This window comes from Phacochoerus africanus, chromosome 11 (assembly GCF_016906955.1).
Source record: "Phacochoerus africanus isolate WHEZ1 chromosome 11, ROS_Pafr_v1, whole genome shotgun sequence".
Classification (NCBI taxonomy): Eukaryota; Metazoa; Chordata; class Mammalia; order Artiodactyla; family Suidae; genus Phacochoerus; species Phacochoerus africanus.
In genome coordinates, this window is record NC_062554.1 from 101,568,830 (window position 1) to 101,586,462 (window position 17,633).

At 34.1% G+C, this 17,633-nt stretch overlaps 1 protein-coding gene across 4 annotated transcripts in view; it reads right to left on the reverse strand.

Annotated features, from left to right (window-relative positions):
* PHTF2 (putative homeodomain transcription factor 2) overlaps window positions 1-17,633 on the reverse strand; it is a 126,355-nt gene that overhangs the window by 11,125 nt on the left and 97,597 nt on the right. For all 4 annotated transcript variants that reach the window (XM_047754201.1, XM_047754203.1, XM_047754204.1 and 1 more), the window contains 5 exons: window positions 15,546-15,764; window positions 9,027-9,155; window positions 6,639-6,911; window positions 6,277-6,408; window positions 3,743-3,829 (listed from right to left, as the gene is read on the reverse strand). In XM_047754201.1, the coding sequence (XP_047610157.1) occupies window positions 3,743-3,829; window positions 6,277-6,408; window positions 6,639-6,911; window positions 9,027-9,155; window positions 15,546-15,764 (840 nt within the window). The remainder of the gene's footprint in view (window positions 1-3,742; window positions 3,830-6,276; window positions 6,409-6,638; window positions 6,912-9,026; window positions 9,156-15,545; window positions 15,765-17,633) is intronic.

Here is a 17,633-nt window from a genome sequence, read left to right on the forward strand (position 1 = left end):
AGGAACTTTGCTGATCTCTAGGTTATAGGAACAAAATTGACTCTTTAATGTTGATGTTATACCCATTTTTGTTGATCTTCTTAAAAAAAATGTAACACTTTTAATTATTTGTCTGTGAAGTTACTTGGATGTTCTACATAGACAAGCATATCATCTACAATTTTGTTTTTTCCTTTCTTATCTTTGTACAATTTATTTTTTTTCCTATCTTCACTGGTTAAAACCTTCCTTAAAATGCTCACTAGCAGTAACAGGATACTTGTCTCGTTCCTCACCTTAAAATAAGTATCTCCAAGGTAATAAATATCCTACGCACAATGTTTGCTTCAGTTTCTGAACTATATATTTATATCAAATTAAGATCAGTTTACTTTCCTGTCATTGTATTGTGAATCACCACCAAAATTTCCTGTATCTATTGAGATAATCACATGATTTCTCCTTCTTTAATCAACTAAAGGAGCTCAAACTAGACAAACAGTTTTTTTAACATTGAAAATCTTTGCATTCCAGGGATAGACTGTCTTGGTCATGGCATATTTATTATTAAGTTGCTGGCTTCATCTTCCTAGTATTTTGCATCTAAGTTAATTAGCTCATTGTTTCCTATTTTCATGTTGTCTCTCTCGTATTGGTAACAAGGTTATATCAAGTACATAAAATGAGGGAATGTTCCCTCTTTTTCTATTCACTAGAGCTTTTGTATAGGATTAGGATTACTTGTTTACTTGAATATTTGGCAAATCTCATCTGTAAAACCACATGGACCTAGAGGATTTTTGTCGGTACTTTTTTTTTTTTTTTTGGCTACAGAGTATAGCAGCTTGATGTGGCATCTCAGTTCCCAGACTAGGAAATGAACCCAGGCTCCAACAGTGCAAGCATGAAGTCCTAACCATGAGACCACCAGGGAACTCTCTGATAACAATTTTAAACTACTGAATCAATACTGCTTTATGGCTATAGATCTTCTTAGGTTTTCAGTTACTTTTTGAGTCAATTTTAATTAATAAATTACACATTTCTACAAAATTGTCCACATAGGCTTTCAACTTTAATGACACAAAGTAATTTATACCAGTATTCTTTAAAAAAATTCTCAACCATTTCAGTAGTTTACAGTTTAGTACTGTGCTTTTTTTTTCTTTTTCTTGTGTTATTTAAAAGTATGCTTTCAAATTTCCAAATGTACTTTTTCTTGTTGCTATCATTTTTTACTTTAACTGCATACAAGCTAACAGTCTATACAGAATAAGAATCACTTTGTCACCTAGTACATGGGGAAGTTTTATAAACTGTCCTGTGCCTGAAAAGAATATGCATTTCCAATTATAGAACAAAATTCTAACTATCCTGTTTAGATACATATCTTCATTACATTTTGTCTGCTTAATCAATTATTAAAGAAATGTGCTGAAACCTCCCAATGTGGTATTTTATCAATTTCTCATTACAGTGCTATTGATTTTGGCTGTATATAGCTATGTTTGAAGTTATGTCATTACATGCATACAAGCCTGGACTTGTTAGACCTGCATTCTCCTGATGAATAATTCTTTAAATTTTTGTCAGGGTTCTCTTTATTCTCAGTAACACTTCTTGAATTAGTCTATTTCATCTGACATTAATGTTAAGTTCACCAGTTTTCTCTTGGCTAGTATTTATCTACAATATATTTTTCTATCCTTTTACATTAAAAAATTTTCAATCTTATTACATTTCATGTGTCTTTTGTTGACAGCAATAGATAGATTTTACGTTCATGAGAGACAGAACTACTATGAGATTACTTAGGGAACATGGAAAATTAAACCCCTGAAGAAAACACTGAGATGCAATAAGTAATTGTGAGTAAAGATATCAGTTTTTTTCCTTTTGGTTGCTTTTAAGATTTTTCTGTTTTTGGTGTTCTACAGTTTCTCTATAATGTGTCTAAGTGTGGATTTATTTTTATTGTGGATTCTTGTTCTTCATAAACCTGAAAATTCACATCTTTCATCAATTGAGAAAAACTCTTAGCCATTATCTCTACAAATACGGTTTTCCCTCTTCTATTTCAAATCCCTATTAGATATATGTTGGATCTCCTGTCTCAATCTCCTCTTATTTCTTCATCTCCATTCTATATTCTGGATAATTTCTTCCATCTCCTAATTCACTAATCATCTTTAGCTGCTATTTATTCTACTTGCTGTATTTTTCATGTCATTGCCTGTATTATTTACTTCTATGAAGCAATCTTTATTTTGTCAAATGTAATCTGTCCTTTTTTCATAGTGTTATCTATGTCTTCAATTATTTTAAAGAAGCATATAGTTTCTATTTGATCAAAACTCAAGGAGCTGGAGATGTATTCCTGCTGTGTGTTGATCAGTTGTCCCACTTGTGTTGGATTGTTTTTTTCATGTGTTTTGAAACCTGACAGGGCTTTATCTGTGGAAATCCTGTAAGGCCTAGCTAGGGTTGATATCACAGCCCCAAGAACAATCTTGGTTTTGCTTCTTCCAGATATCCAGGCATCTAGGATCACTTTTTACATTAATTTCTTGACAAAGGGGTTACAGGACAAGATCTTTAATGTATATTTGAACCCTGAACCTGTAATAAAGGCAAACCTATGGCTACATATTCTTAAGAAAGACGTTCCCTGCCTCCTTGCTAGAATCCAGGCAGAATCAAACAAGCTTCCTCACTGTCTCCCCATGTTGTGATAGACTGTTTTGGGGGTTATTTTATCTCACTTCTATTCATTTTTTTTTGCCATGCCCCCAAAATAAAGTATTTTTATTTGGGGGCCTGGTTCTGGGGCCAGGGATCAAATTGCACCAGCAGTGACAACCGTGGATTCTTAACTCACTAGCCCACGAGGGAACTCCCCAGACTGTTTTTCTCATTCCACCTTTTCACTAAGTCTGTAGGCCTTTGAGGATTCTGACTTTATGGGGTAGGAGGAGGTAGGGCAGGTTGAGACCTCATCTTCTGTCCTCATGTGGGCATAAAATCTGAAGTCTCTCAGACACTGAGACTGACAATGCACTTCACCTTCTTTTCATGGGGCTGCCACAGCATTAACACATAAAACTAACTGCTCTATTTTTCAGTTTTATGTTCATTTTTGGCCCCTTACTGTCTTTGTAACTCAGACATATACGTAGTATACATACAAAAAACTCACTTATGTATATTAAAAGGCTAGTCCCCACCACCACCATTGTATGATGTTTTAAAGCAGAATTTTCAGGTCATTTAGTATGTCAAATTACCTGAAATCGAAGTTCAAATTCTATAGCACAGAACATAGCCTGAGATACATTTGTGTTTCTTGACTCATCTTTGGCAATGAGAATTTGTTTTCAGAGTATGTGGCAGTCAAGTCACAGTGAAAATTCAGATATAAATTTTAAAAGTTAAGATTAAATGTAAATCAAGCAGAGATTCATGGAAAATAGTCTGAAACAATTTCATAACTCTAGTGACTCATAAGCTTTTGAGGGAAATAAAGATAACCAGTTGAATTATAGATGAAAACTAATTATTACATGTTCAATTAAAAAACATCTGAGAATAAGCTATCTACTGTTCATGACGTAGAAAGATGCATTTATTTATTCTACTGAAAAAAACTATAAAAAGTCAATTTCAAATTATTTATTACTTTGACTGTTTATTATTAGAAAGCCTTATGAGGCTGAATATTTATAGATCTGATTATCTAATTTCTACACAGAACAAGTTAACTCACCTGGGCACAGCAGATAAATACAACTGAAATAGTCAACAAGAAAGCAGATGAAACTATGACATCTACTGATCGCTGAGGACCTCGACGCTGGGGAAAAAGGGAAAAAACTTTTAAATATATTTAATAATTATCAGGTAATTCCACACTTTCAATTAAGGTACTGATCCATCACTGGGTGGTAATCAGAGCTTACAACATTGAAAATACACCTAATTTGTGAGATAAATTTTAATTATAAAGTGTTACTATTTCCTGAGGATTTGCAACACAGTGAACATGGTGAATATATAGCTTAGAATTCTTAGGGTAACTTTCAACTATTCCATTTTGTCAAACACTAATCATGTATTGAACATGTTTTTTGAGCATCTGCTCAGAATGAAGCACTGTGCTAGGTGCTGGAAATATAACAGAAAGCAAAACAGACAAGGACCCTTTCTTCACAGGAACTCACAGGGAGTCAGACATCAAGCTCACAGTCACAGATAAACATACATGTGTGTGTGTGTGTGTGTGTGTGTGTACACACACACACATATATATAAGTTGTGATGAGTGCTATGAAGAAAAGGTAGAGAATAATTTGAGAAAACTGGTAGGGAGTTTGGTATAAATATCACTTCCTCAAAGAGATCATCCCAGGCCTACATCCTAGTTCCCCCCAAAACTGTGCGGGCCTGGGAAGATCTCCCCAAGGAAGTGAGAGCTACACCAAACTAAGCTGCAGGGGCATGATGGCAACAAGGCAGTGTTGTTGGCAGAAAGAAGGGTGTAAGCAAGAGTATAAAACAGAAAAGATCAAGGTGCATTCAAAGAACTGAAGCAGTAGAGTGTGGATGGAAAGCAGGGAGGAAAGTGTTTGAAATGAGACAAGAGTGTTAGGCTATCTGCAGGAGCTGGGACACCAAGGGCATTATAAGCCCTGTTAAGACTGTGTTCTTCATGCTAAGAGCAAGGGAGAACCTTCAAAGAGCTTTAAGAATATGGTCAAACCCACATTTAAGACTTCTCTGGTGGGAAACTGAAGGAAATATTAAAAGCGGGGAATAGGAAGGCTGGGAGGCCAGTTAAAAGGCAATTGGGAGTTCCCATTGTGGCTCAGAGGAAATGAATCTGACTAGTATCCATGAGGATGCAGGTTCAATCCCTGGCCTTGCTCAGTGGGTTAAGGATCCGGTGTTGCTGTGAGCTATGCTGTAGGTCGCAGACGTGGCTTGGATCTGGCGTTGGTGTAGCTATGGTTTAGGCCAGCAGCTACAGCTCCGATTTGACCCCTAGCCTGGGAACCTCCACATGCTGTGAGTGTGGCCCTAAAAGGACCAAAAAAAAAAAAAAAAAAAAAAAAAAAAGAAGGCAACTGAAGTAGACCAATGCAGAAAATGATCAGTTGTTGTAATTAGTGGGGTGGCAATGGAAAAAAAAGAAGAGAAGTAAATGCATTCAAGATATATTCTAGAAGCAGAAAGGGTGGGAACTGGTGATAAACTGAATGATGGAAATGCAAGAGTGAAAGTCAGTACCCAGAATAATTATAGGTCTGGGGTTACATGTTTTCCTCACACATTTTCTTCAATGCATAAAAGAATGCCTTATCTATTCAGGGTTGATAGGGGAAATTTTAGGTGGCTTCTCACTTAGCCAAGTAACAAAAATCATATCCATCCTTCCAGAGGTATCACAGTGAGAGAAAATAATCTACACCAGTCTGTATGCATCTCCCAATGGGGACTCAGTTGAATTTAAAAAGTTAAATAAAGAGAATAACGAATTTTTTAAATAGGAGGGTAGACAAATAGTACAAATATTTTCTACTTCTTTCCTTGTTACTTCAAAATGAAAAGCATTGAAGATCTAAGTGTGTCAGAGGGTAGTTGGCCTTTCGGTCAAATTTATTAAGACATGATTACTACATACATAATGAAATTCACTGCTAATGTAACAAAGAAATAATCCTCAGAAAAAGTGTTTTCCTAAAACTAATTCAGATGTTTCCCATTTCCCTCCTGAGTTTTTATATCTTAATTTCATAATTAGGAAAGTTATTTTAAAAGAGTAAAGGAAAAGAATGGCATGAAAAGGATGGCTTAGCTAATACTTCCAAATAGTAATAGGCCACTTCAGTGAGGCAACTCATTGACAGATTTTTTGTTGTTGTTGTTAATTCTTTTTTTTAAGCAGTGGGCTCCCTCTGCTGGCTTGTGATAACCATTCTTGGTAGCAAATATTTAGCTTTTGAATGAGTAGAAGTTGGTAAGATTTATGAACGAAGATAAATTTAGGATATCTGATCTTGAATCATCTACCTAAAATGCATTTAAGCCTTTCAGACTTCAGGTATTTTACTGTAAAGAACCAGTTTAATATTTACTTTGAATTTCTGCATATAGATCGAAATGAACACTAAGCATGGCCACATAGCACCATATGAGTATAAATGTGACTATAAACCTAGACATACATACATATGGACAAAGAAACTGGAACTATGAGAGGGAGCCAGCACGTTAAGATTACTTTTATCACTACCATTCTACCTTAAGATAGGACCGGAGAGAAAGCCACATTTTTATATTCTGTACTTTCTTCAATCGGAAATGGGGAACCTCAGATTTTCGAGCCCTCCTTGCCGATGTTAAATGTCCAAAGAGTTTTGCAAAAAGTAATCGCTAAAAAAGATTAAGATAAAAATTAATTTTCAAGTAGATTACCACATAAAAACAAAAATCAACAAAACAAAGATTATTAAGATTTTATTTGGTTAAGTATTATAAAAACAAAATAGGAAAATAATTAGCAGGTCAAAATGATTTAATGAAATACTAAAATACTTCAGGAATACTTTGACTATTATGAAAAGGATAAAAAATTCTTCTGTTCAGAAGCCTATTATACCTACCTGTTTATAAGTTCTTTCTGCTACACAGAGCAAAAAAAAGAAAATCCACACTAGAGACACACGAACCACAAAACTTATCATAACCATAGAAAGAACTATGACATCTTCATTAGAACCAAATGCAATCATGTAAAGCTCTGAAGCAGAATGTGCTGTGAGTTGATCCAAGTCTGTAGCTTGGGAGAGTCGGAAAACAAATGGAGTTAAACCCAGGATTAGAGAGATCGCATTTCCAAAAATCTGGTATCCTATTCCTGGTATATGGCTGTTAACCTTTAGAGAGAGAGAGAGAAAAAAAAAACCTTACACAAATTTTATCTATAGTAAAATGAATTCCTAATGAAGCATTATGAAATCATTTTGCTAAAATATACTAGTTTTAATACACGAATAATGAAATTTAAATTTACTCAAAGTTTGAGAGCCTATTACATACAAATGTCATTATTTTTCCGGTTTTTAAAAACAGTTCATTACCAGATCTCTAATTTACCAAGTAGATGCAAAAGGATTTACTAACTCAGTCTTACCTGGATCTTGAAAAAGAGTTCTATGTATCTCATTATTTCATTTTATATATTTTATTTATTTATTTATTTATTTATTTTTTGCTTTTTAGGGCTATACCTGTGGCATATGGAGTTTCCCAGGCTAGGGTTGAATCTGAGCTGAAGCCACCTGCCTTCACCACAGTCACAGCAATGCCAGATTTGAGCCATGTCTGCAACCTATACCACAGCTCATGGCAATGCAGATCCTCAACCCACTCAGTGAGGCCAAGGATCGAACCCGAAACCTTGTGGTTCCTAGTCGTATTTGTTTCTGCTGCACAACAACGGGAACTCCAGTATCTCATTATTTTAAAAGTCAGAAATGGAGTTCCCATTGTAGCTCAGTGGAAATGAATCTGACTAGTATCCATGAGGATGCAGGTTCCACCCTGGGGTCTCGCTCAGTGGGTTGAGGATCCGACGTTGGACGTTGCTGCGAGCTGTGGTATAGGTCACAGTCTAAGCTCGGATCTGACGTTGCTATGGCTGTGGTGTAGGCTGGTGGCTACAGCTCCAATTTGACCCCTAGCCTGGGAACCCCCATGTGCCATGGGTGTGGCCCTAAAAAGATAAAAATGAAAAGTCAGAAATATTTACAAATACTGCAATACTTAAAAAATGAGCTATCATATCCACTTAAATTCAATTAAAGAAAAATCTAGAATTATACTGATTTGATAAATTTATAATTCTTATTTTACTTCAAAGATTCAATACACAAATGGATATCTCAAACTCTAAAACCATTTTAGAAGAAAGAATATACTGGGGGGGAAGTTAAATAAGAAAAAGAGGGTGGGGGAATTATAAAAAAGGAAAGTGGAAATTAAATAATGAGAAAATACAAAATTAGTAGGAGAGGGATCTTAAATATCATCTACTTTTTTACCATCATATCATACATTATGCAAAAATATGCTAGTTCAGATAGTTAAGGTATACAGTATCAACCAAATCCAAGGACTTTAGATTCCCTGTAATAGCTTTTCACTGCTCAGAGATAGGTAATACGAAGTAGGTCAATTTCTGAAACTAGTTATTGTAATTGTTATCATATGCAAAGTGTCCACAACAATTCTAGTGTAACAAACACAAGAAATTTAAAACTGCAAGTTAAATCATGCCTAGTTGTCCATAGGAATTAGGTAAAAATTAAAAAGTAGTAATGATCTGCTAAAAGAAATAAGAAAAACTATAATAAAATTCATAGTATTTGTACTCCACAAATACTCAAAATTTTTATCACTAGTTGCATTACTTCTATATATTTAAATAGGCAAACACCAACACAGATTTTCCAGTTTGAATTTTTTAATGTTTTGAATAATAATAAATAAATGACCCAGGAGAAATGATACAGAAAAATAAATTTTCATCAACACCTGTATATATCTAGCAGCTGCTAAATTCGCTCCATTGAAAGAAAAAAAAAAAAAAGAGAGGAAAAAAATAAAAAATAGCATGAACAAAAAAATTTTAAATTGTATATTCTTTTTTTTGGCCATGACTATGGCATGTAGAAGTTCCCAGGCCAGGGACTGAACCCCTGCCAGAGCAGTGACCTAAGCCGCTGCAGTGACAATGCTGGATCCTTAACCCATTGTGCCACAAAAGAACTCCTATATCATCTATTCTTGATCAAAAGAATGAAAAACACTAAAAGATGAGAGTGATTTGATGACAACTCACAGTTTAAATCACAGTCAATTACAAATAACTTTTTTTCAGATTGAAGAAATGAGGTGAGTAGGTTGTAAATATAACATTCCGGTAATCATTTAATATATTAATAACCACTCTTATCCGTGAACTAAAAGAATAAAAATTTAAAACTCACTCTGTTCATTATCATCCCACTGATTTCAAGAACAGACATGTCGGCTTTCTTGCAGTCATTGCCTTCCCATACGATAGCACTTATTTTCTCTAATCCTGGGTGGGAACTATGGAGCCAGGGCAAATGACTCTAAAAAAAAAAAAATAGTAACAGAAATTGGTGAATATATTAATTGCATTTCATTAATAAAATATGTATGTGTGTATATATAGCTCTATACACACAAATTTATCTACATTAAAAGTAGAAATTGATGAATGCATTTATCATATTTTATTTATAGAGTACACACACACACACACATATATATACCAGGGCATAGCTATATAATGCACAATTTCAACAACACTAAAATTCTATCTTAAAATTAACATTGTATACAATGAAGAGGTGGTAAAAAATTACATAGTTACAAAAACATACAAGTTAACTTTCTATAACATATATTAGGCAACCTATTGTTCAGAAACTCTAAAATCTGTCAGCAAAAGCACTTATTTGTCAGTCTGTAAATCAATGTACATAACTCTTAACATATGAGTGTTCAAAGATAAATGGACATCCTATTCATAATGACTGCTTACATTACTGATTGTCCAATTTATGATCATTCAATATAAAACAATAACAGCTGAGATTGGAACCTCTCTGAAACACTAAACAGTGATCCAACCTCATTCTGAAAGAGATATACACCTACCCTTAATATGTGAATTAGCTACTTTTCTGATTAATTTAGCATTTTTTCAAAGTATTGATTTAGTTTTTTTTCTGTTTCAGAGCAAATATTACACCCTGAAGCACAAAGAACCAGAAGTACTCTCCCAAGTAGAATTAAAGTCTCTTTCAAGGTTTCAAGGAATAAAAGGTAAAAAGAAAAGCTTTAATGAAAATAAAACTCAAATACTTAAGTTTGTTTGGGTTTCTTGTTTCTTTCAGATCTATAATTAAAGGAATAAAACTTTACAATAGGATAGCTGGGGTTAATGATAGCAACAGGAGTTCCTGTTGTGGCTCAGTGGGTAACAAAGCCAACTAGTATCCATGAGGATGCAGGTTCCATCCCTGGCCTTGCTCAGCGGGTTAAGGATCTAGCTGTGAGTTGTGGTGTAGGTTGCAGATGTGGCTCAGATCTGGCATTGCTGTGACTGGGGTATAGGCCAGAAACTGCAGCTCCCTTTCAACTACTAGCCTAGGAATTTCCATATGCCGCAGGAGCAGCCCTAAAAAGAGAATTTTTTTAAAATAATTAAAAAATAAAAATAAAGATAGTAACAACATTAATATAACACTAATCTTTCATTATCAGATATTGGTAGAAGTAACACTAAAAGATTAGCCCCAGGATGGGATAAATTTGTCCACATGACAGTATTTCTAACTTATTTTTATAATATACTTCATCAAAATAATTTGAGTTTCCTTGGCTCAGTGGGTTAAAGATCTGGTGTTGTCAATGCAGTGGCTCAGGTCACTGCTGTGGCACAGGTTTGATCCCTGGAATGGGAACTTCCACATGCCACAGACACAGCCAAAAATATTTTAATTGAAAAATTGAAAAAGAAAAATTCTAACAATGAACACCAGAATCTACTTCAGAGTTTTTATTCTTTGGAGAATAATGTAATTTAACCACAAAAATGTGATTCAAATATGGTAAAGATATGTTTCTGTAAATTTAAGGAATATAGTGTTTTCCTCTGGGGGAGCAAAATTGCACTGATTCATTAGATTCATTTCAGTTAAAGGTATAAAATAATATAATAGTATGCAAGAAAACAGAGAGGAAAGTATTCTGATCTCATACATTAATTTTCTTTATGTTAGGCTCTATATACCATATTTCCTATAAACAGAGTAAAAACTGATAAATATAGGCAAAACAGAATGCCAGTAGTCATACCAGCATACTATCAGCAAAGCTCTTTTAATTCAGTTATTTGATTATGAAGAAATTTCCTCTAAAAATTTATCTTTTCCAAAGATATACCATTTTAATATAAATAATAAATATACAATATAAACTTCGTGGTATATATTTTACTACTGGAGAGTCTTAAAGAGTTATGATAGTTATTAACTATTCATGCAGTTCCTCAATAATGTTTTATAATTTATTTCCAAACAAAATATTCTAGTTTGGAATAGAAACAATATGCACCAAAATACATATCAAACTTTCCATGGAAATTTAATGATATGAAACATAACTGAAAAAAGAATATATGTATATGTGTATGTATAACTAGGTCACTGCTGTACAGCAGAAAATGACAGAACATTGTACATCAACTATAATACAATTTTTTGTTTTAAAAAAGAAACATAACGGAACTAAAAAGCTAGCAACAAGTATGAGAAGCTGAACAGAAAAATCTGGGCCTGAAAGGCAACAGATTTCAACCACTGAGATATAGGTTTCTCTTTTCAGTATGTAACAGTGAATTACACGAACAATACCAAGAATGTCCAGAAACAGGAAATCAAAAAGTGCTTCACTCTCCTTCCAAAAGCACTCATTTTGCCACTCATCTTCCCGGTTACTCTAACTAGAATTTAACTGCATTCTCCTATTTCTAGAAAGGCAAAAAGCAAGAGAGTAGAAAGCAACTAGAAACTGGAGAATTTTAAAAAGGAGTTAATTAAAAAAATATAGGGGTGTGTGTGTGTATGTCTAAAAACTGAAAAACAGTCTTGTTGAAACGTACAGCTTTCAGTGTATGAACAAAGGCATTACATGAAACTTATAAAGTCTCAGGGAAAACATCAGAGCAAATAATTCCACTTTATAATTTTATCATGTAAGTTCTTCCTTGTTTTTCAATATAAAATTTAGAACTCTTTCAATAGTTGTTCCTCATCCTCATCAAAATCTCAACCGCTTTGCTCTTTCTTTATTCACAACTGCCTGAGAACATTAAAACACGTAAATCGTGGCATGTTTTATTTCATATAAATTCACCATGACAACGGCTTTCTTGAAGCTTCTACCTGTGAGAACTGTTACCACTGAAATATGGCTTTACCTGTTGAAAAATGAATTTCACTTGAATGTGGACTTCTATTTTATTATATACTCAGCCATGATCACAGGAGAAAAATTTTCTCTTTTAGAAATGTTTCTCTAACTATTAAAAAGAAAATAAAACAAAACAAAGCTACAAGTATGGTCATATCCTGACTAGGATACACTGATTCAAATTCTCAGTGCTTCTTGATGAAGAGAGATTTTTTTTTCAGTCTTCATGGTAGGCAGAAAAGGGTCCTCCCAAACCTAATAGAGACCTAGGTCAAACAAAAAAAAGCCAGACAGCTTTTCAATAAAGGTAACTAATTTCCATTACATGGATACTAATAAAACTGAAAACATCAGTTTATTTTTTGGAAGCCTGAGAATATGAAATGTGTCTAAAATCAAGTCTGTAATCCAAAAGCAAAACCAATGTAAACTTAGGATACTATAATAAGATATTCAGAGTATCTAAATATTAAAAAAATTTTATCTTACCAAAAAAAAAAAAAAAGGAAACAAAGTGGCATGATAGGTTTAGTGACAATTTATTCTGTATATTGGGCATTCACTAAAAATAATTTTTTCATCATTTAATAAAGGCCTAACTGGCATGTTTTGAAATTTTTTTGTTTCATTCATTCATTCAACTAATACTCATTAAGCACCTACTATGTACCAGGCACTGTGTGATACAATGAAGAGCAAAACAACACATGGTCTCTGCCTCTGTGCTGCTTATAGGGCTGCTGGGAAAATAGCTCAGGGGCATTTTCCTAAACCTCAATTCCAGTTATTACCCTCAGTGACTTAGATGAATATGCAGATGACTCATCCAACACCCTTTTCTCACGCATTGTTCATTATATTTGTTTCAGTTCTTAAATTCCAGGTACCTTCAACTATTTCCATGGTCATACCTTAGACCTTGTCACCACAGAGAACAGCTCTATTTCTGAAATGAGTTTTCAGACACAACCTCTCATCTTACCAGGTCTCTCAAACTTTAAATTCAAAAAACACTTTTCCTTGAACACACCTATCTTTCTATCTATCAGTCCCTTCTTGGTTTTACTTCCTCCTCAATCTATCATGTCTAGATTCCATTATATTCATTATTTCAACCAGCATATCCTCCCCTTAGATAGCAACCCTTGAAGAGCAACTACTTAGCACATACACTGAATGACTCTGAGTGCATTATTTAATTCTAAACCTCCATTTTTTCATCTAAATAAAAAACAAACTACATTGTCATAGGTCATGAGAATTACATGAGATAATGCATCTAGATTACTTTGCATACCATATGGTATATAATAAATGCTTATTAAAAGTTTACTGTTATTATTACAACTATTCCAGAGAACATCACACAACTGTGTAGGATGGGCAACTACAAATTCATGGTTTCAGATTCCACCTGGACTCTCAGTAATGTGGCAGTATGACTCTTTCAATGAATTAACTGGCCTGAACACATGCAAACACATACACTCTCTCCACCATTTCCATTTCCCACAAATGATAACATCAAGCCTTCACCACCATCCACAACCCCTTATCCTGTTATCTCATTTCTTTATTGTTAATACACCACCTGGCCTCCTGAACTTCAATAAATAAATAAATAAATAAAGACCATCAGGCAGTAATTCTCTTACAATCTCAGTTGTTTCATGTACTCTTCCTCCTCCTCCTATCTCATCAGAGGATGTATTCCTCTCCCTGCTGGAGGCTAAGCTTCCTAATTATGCTTCCCCTCCAGAACCCTAAGAAACTTCATTCAACAACTTTTTCTCCTCTACCTCTTCAATTCTTCCCTTCTGTTTTTTCTCCTCTGCACATAAGTGCTCAAGTATGTTCACATGTTCACAACATTCCTTCATTTTCTCTGTCAAGGCCATGCTTCTTAAACATCATTCCTCACTCCTCAACCCTCTGTGGCAAAGTTTCTCTCCCCCACCCGACACTTTTCCTGAAGCTGAAGCCAAGACGAATGGATATATTTTTAATTGCAACATTTCAATCAGATCAAGAATAGCAACACTAAGCTTTAGCATATTTTTACTTTATCCCCCATTTCCACTAGATATTTTAATTAAAAAAATTATAGAGACAAAATTGAAACTCACTTTGTACACTTCTCTGCTCTCACTCCCTTCTTTTATTCTTCAAATCTATTATCTTAAATGTGGTATTTATTATTCCCTTGTTTTTGTTTTTGGTTTTTTTTTTTTTGTCTTTTTGCCATTTCTTGGGCTGCTCCTGCGGCATATGGAGGTTCCCAGGCTAGGGGTCTAATTGGAGCTGTAGCCACTGGCCTATGCCAGAGCCACAGCAATGAGGGATCCAAGCCACATCCGTGACCTACAGCGCAGCTCACGGCAACGCCGGATCCTTAACCCACTGAGCAAGGCCAGGGATCAAACCCGCAACCTCATGGTTCCTAGTTGGATTTGCTAACCACTGAGCCACAATGGGAACTCCTCCCTTGCATTTTTTTATACTCTTACTACATATGCTATTATTCACAAACTACAAGCCTGCATTTTTAAAAATTTTATTATAAGTGGTAATTTTATGAATAATTCTGCAACTTGCCTTTTTCAAAAGTTATAGTCACGAGATTTATTCTTTTTGATGTATGCAACTGAGTATACTGTTCTATCACATGCCATGATTTATTTATTCTATTGTTGGCTATCACATTATTTTCCATTTTTCACTATCATACACATTGCAACGAACATTTTTTAATATGTCCCTTGGGTCCATCTTCTCAAGTATGTTTAGAATGAAAAGAAAGATTCCTAGAATATGCAGACCTTCAATTTTATTATAAAATAACAAGTGTGGCTACTGAGCACTTGAAATGTGGCTAGTCCAATGAGATGTGCTGCAAGTGTTCACAATAGATTTTGGAAACTTTGTATTAAAATGTTTCATTAATATTTTTTCATATTAATTGTATGTTGAAGTGATGATATTTTTAATATATTGGGTTAAACAAAATATTCAAATTAATCCCACCTTTTAAAATGTTTTTCATGAGGCTACTAGAAAAACTTAAATTACATAACTCTTACTATATTTCTGTTGGACAGCATTAACATAGGCACTTGGAGATACAAATCTGATATACATGAGAGGTAGATTTGCAAATTATTATCTTACAGGTGATGTTAAGGCCACAGGTATAGGTGAATCTGACCATGAAGTATGCTGAGTGAGAAAAGAACCAATGCAACTCAAATACAATTTGACATATAAAACCCCAATTACCAGCAACTTCTGAGGAACATATGTTTGCAAGGTGAGCGACAAAATCATATAAACACTGAGATTCTATGTTCTTATGAAGCCAAACCACAGCTCACATTAAAAAAAAAAATACAAGAACATTATTTCAACTCAGTGTAAGCTTTTTCTTCACCTCTGTAAAATGTGTACATATAGTCAAGAGAGCTGGACTGATAGCTCCACATAATCCAACACTGTAAACCAACCTGATGAAAAGGGTCATCTCTATATTCTTTTTTCACACATGGATTAATTTGAGGATTTTCCACATCTGTCTCACTGGTACAAGATGATCGGCACTCTGCACAATGTAACAAGTCTTCCCATAAGACGTCTTCTGTTTCAGATTCTGGCCTTGTGCTCTCAGAATCCTGTCTGGAACTTGAACAGCGAGAGCTGCAACTAGTACCCGATTTAGGGGCATCCTGAAATCAAGATATTCTTTGACATTAATACAATTTATGTACCCTTTCCAACTCAAAGGATTCTATCAGAAACATATATTGCTACTTTTTGCTAAAACAACAAACACACTGTTAAATGACAGTGAAATGAATAACAAAACATTAAAATACACACTGGGTTTTAAGAAGTAACAAAATTTCCTCCTATCTCTGTTTGATTTCATATCTCAGCTCAAGTGTGATTTTACAGGCAAAGGTTGTATCTGTGTTTGTTAAACTTTATAAAAAGTTCAGAATTCAGGCAGGCAGAGACTAGCCTAAGTCTACATAGACTGCATAGTCTGTGACTATTCAGCACTTTAACTGATGTGTATAATGTAGGTCTTTTTTTAATTCTAGTCTTTCTTTTTAAGCAACAATAGACTCATGTATCTACTGTTTTTGTTTTTCAAACACAAGTTCAATAAACTGATATAAAATTAAATAATTTATATAACTGCCAACTCATGTTTTTCAGATAATCTATGGTATAAAAGTAAAAAATTAAAAGATACAAATTAAGTAATTTCTAATCCATTCACTTCTTTCCTAGGAGTATTTAATGTACAAAATGGTTTTGAGTAAAATTTTGATTTGAATTAATTCAAAATAATCTTTCCTAAATAAAGAGCAGTAATAGCCATACTTTTAGTCAAATATGCCAAGATTTTTGGATTTGTTTTTAGCTATCTTCTGTCCCTAAGATTTGTCAATTCTACTTTAAAATGTTTTATATTTATCCCTCTCTCTTTCCCATGTTACCACCAGAATTCAGACTTTATCATTCCCAGCTTATTTGCTATAAGAGCTTCCTGACTGACTCCCATCTGAAAGGCCTTCCCTCTTAGCAGATTAACCTTCGTCCAGTGCATATGTTCTTTCATTCCTCGGACTAAAATCCTTCTGTGGCTTCCCACTGCTCTCCTGGATAAAGTTCACATTCCTTTACCTAGCACGCTTGTCTTCAAATGTGCTTCTTCAGACCTTCTTCTCCACTAATCCTCCAGTGGAGAAAGGGCTACTCCCTAACCCCTAAACATAGCTTGTTCTTTGCACTCTCGCCTCTGATTACATTCCTACCTCTTACTGCTAATTCTACCCTCCTTTAAAGCCTACTCAACAATGTGTCAGGAAAATACCATCTCTACCTACTTTAAAGAGATACTGAAAATTAAATGAGCTCTGTGGCTCTTAATACAAACCTAGTACAAACCCAGGGCACAAAAAATGATAGTTTAAAGCTACTCTCTATTTAGGGCAATCATTTTATCCTTAAAGTGACAAATCAAGGGCATCGTTTCATCCTTGTATTCACTTGATAAATTTTGTACTGTTGTCTAGCATCTATAATATTGTCTGTGTTAATTAAATGTTGATTTATTTCATATTCTCAAATAAATCATGACTCTCAAAAACAATGTAAGTCTATGAAAGACAGAATACAAACACTTTTTTTTTTTTTGCCATCCTTAGCACAGGTAACAGAATGTCTAAATGAATGAGATATATTTTTGATAATTAAGTTACTGATATTAGAACAGGGTACCATAAACATATATTTAGTGTACTGATAAAACTATTTGTGGGAGAAGATTGTTTGAGGGAGAAGTAAATATTTTCCAAAAGAATTAAATAGGAAAATGAATTAAAAAAACAAAAAGGGGGAAAAATACAGAAAAAGGTAAAAATTAGTCTTTGTTTTATGAAAAGCACTCCAAAAAATTTTGATTCACTAATGTCAACTAGAGTATTTGAAGCATAAGCAGTTTTCACGACAACGGTTTGCATTACATAGCGAGGCACACACTGTATTAAGTAATCAGTAATTGCTAATTAAAACTTTTGATAAAG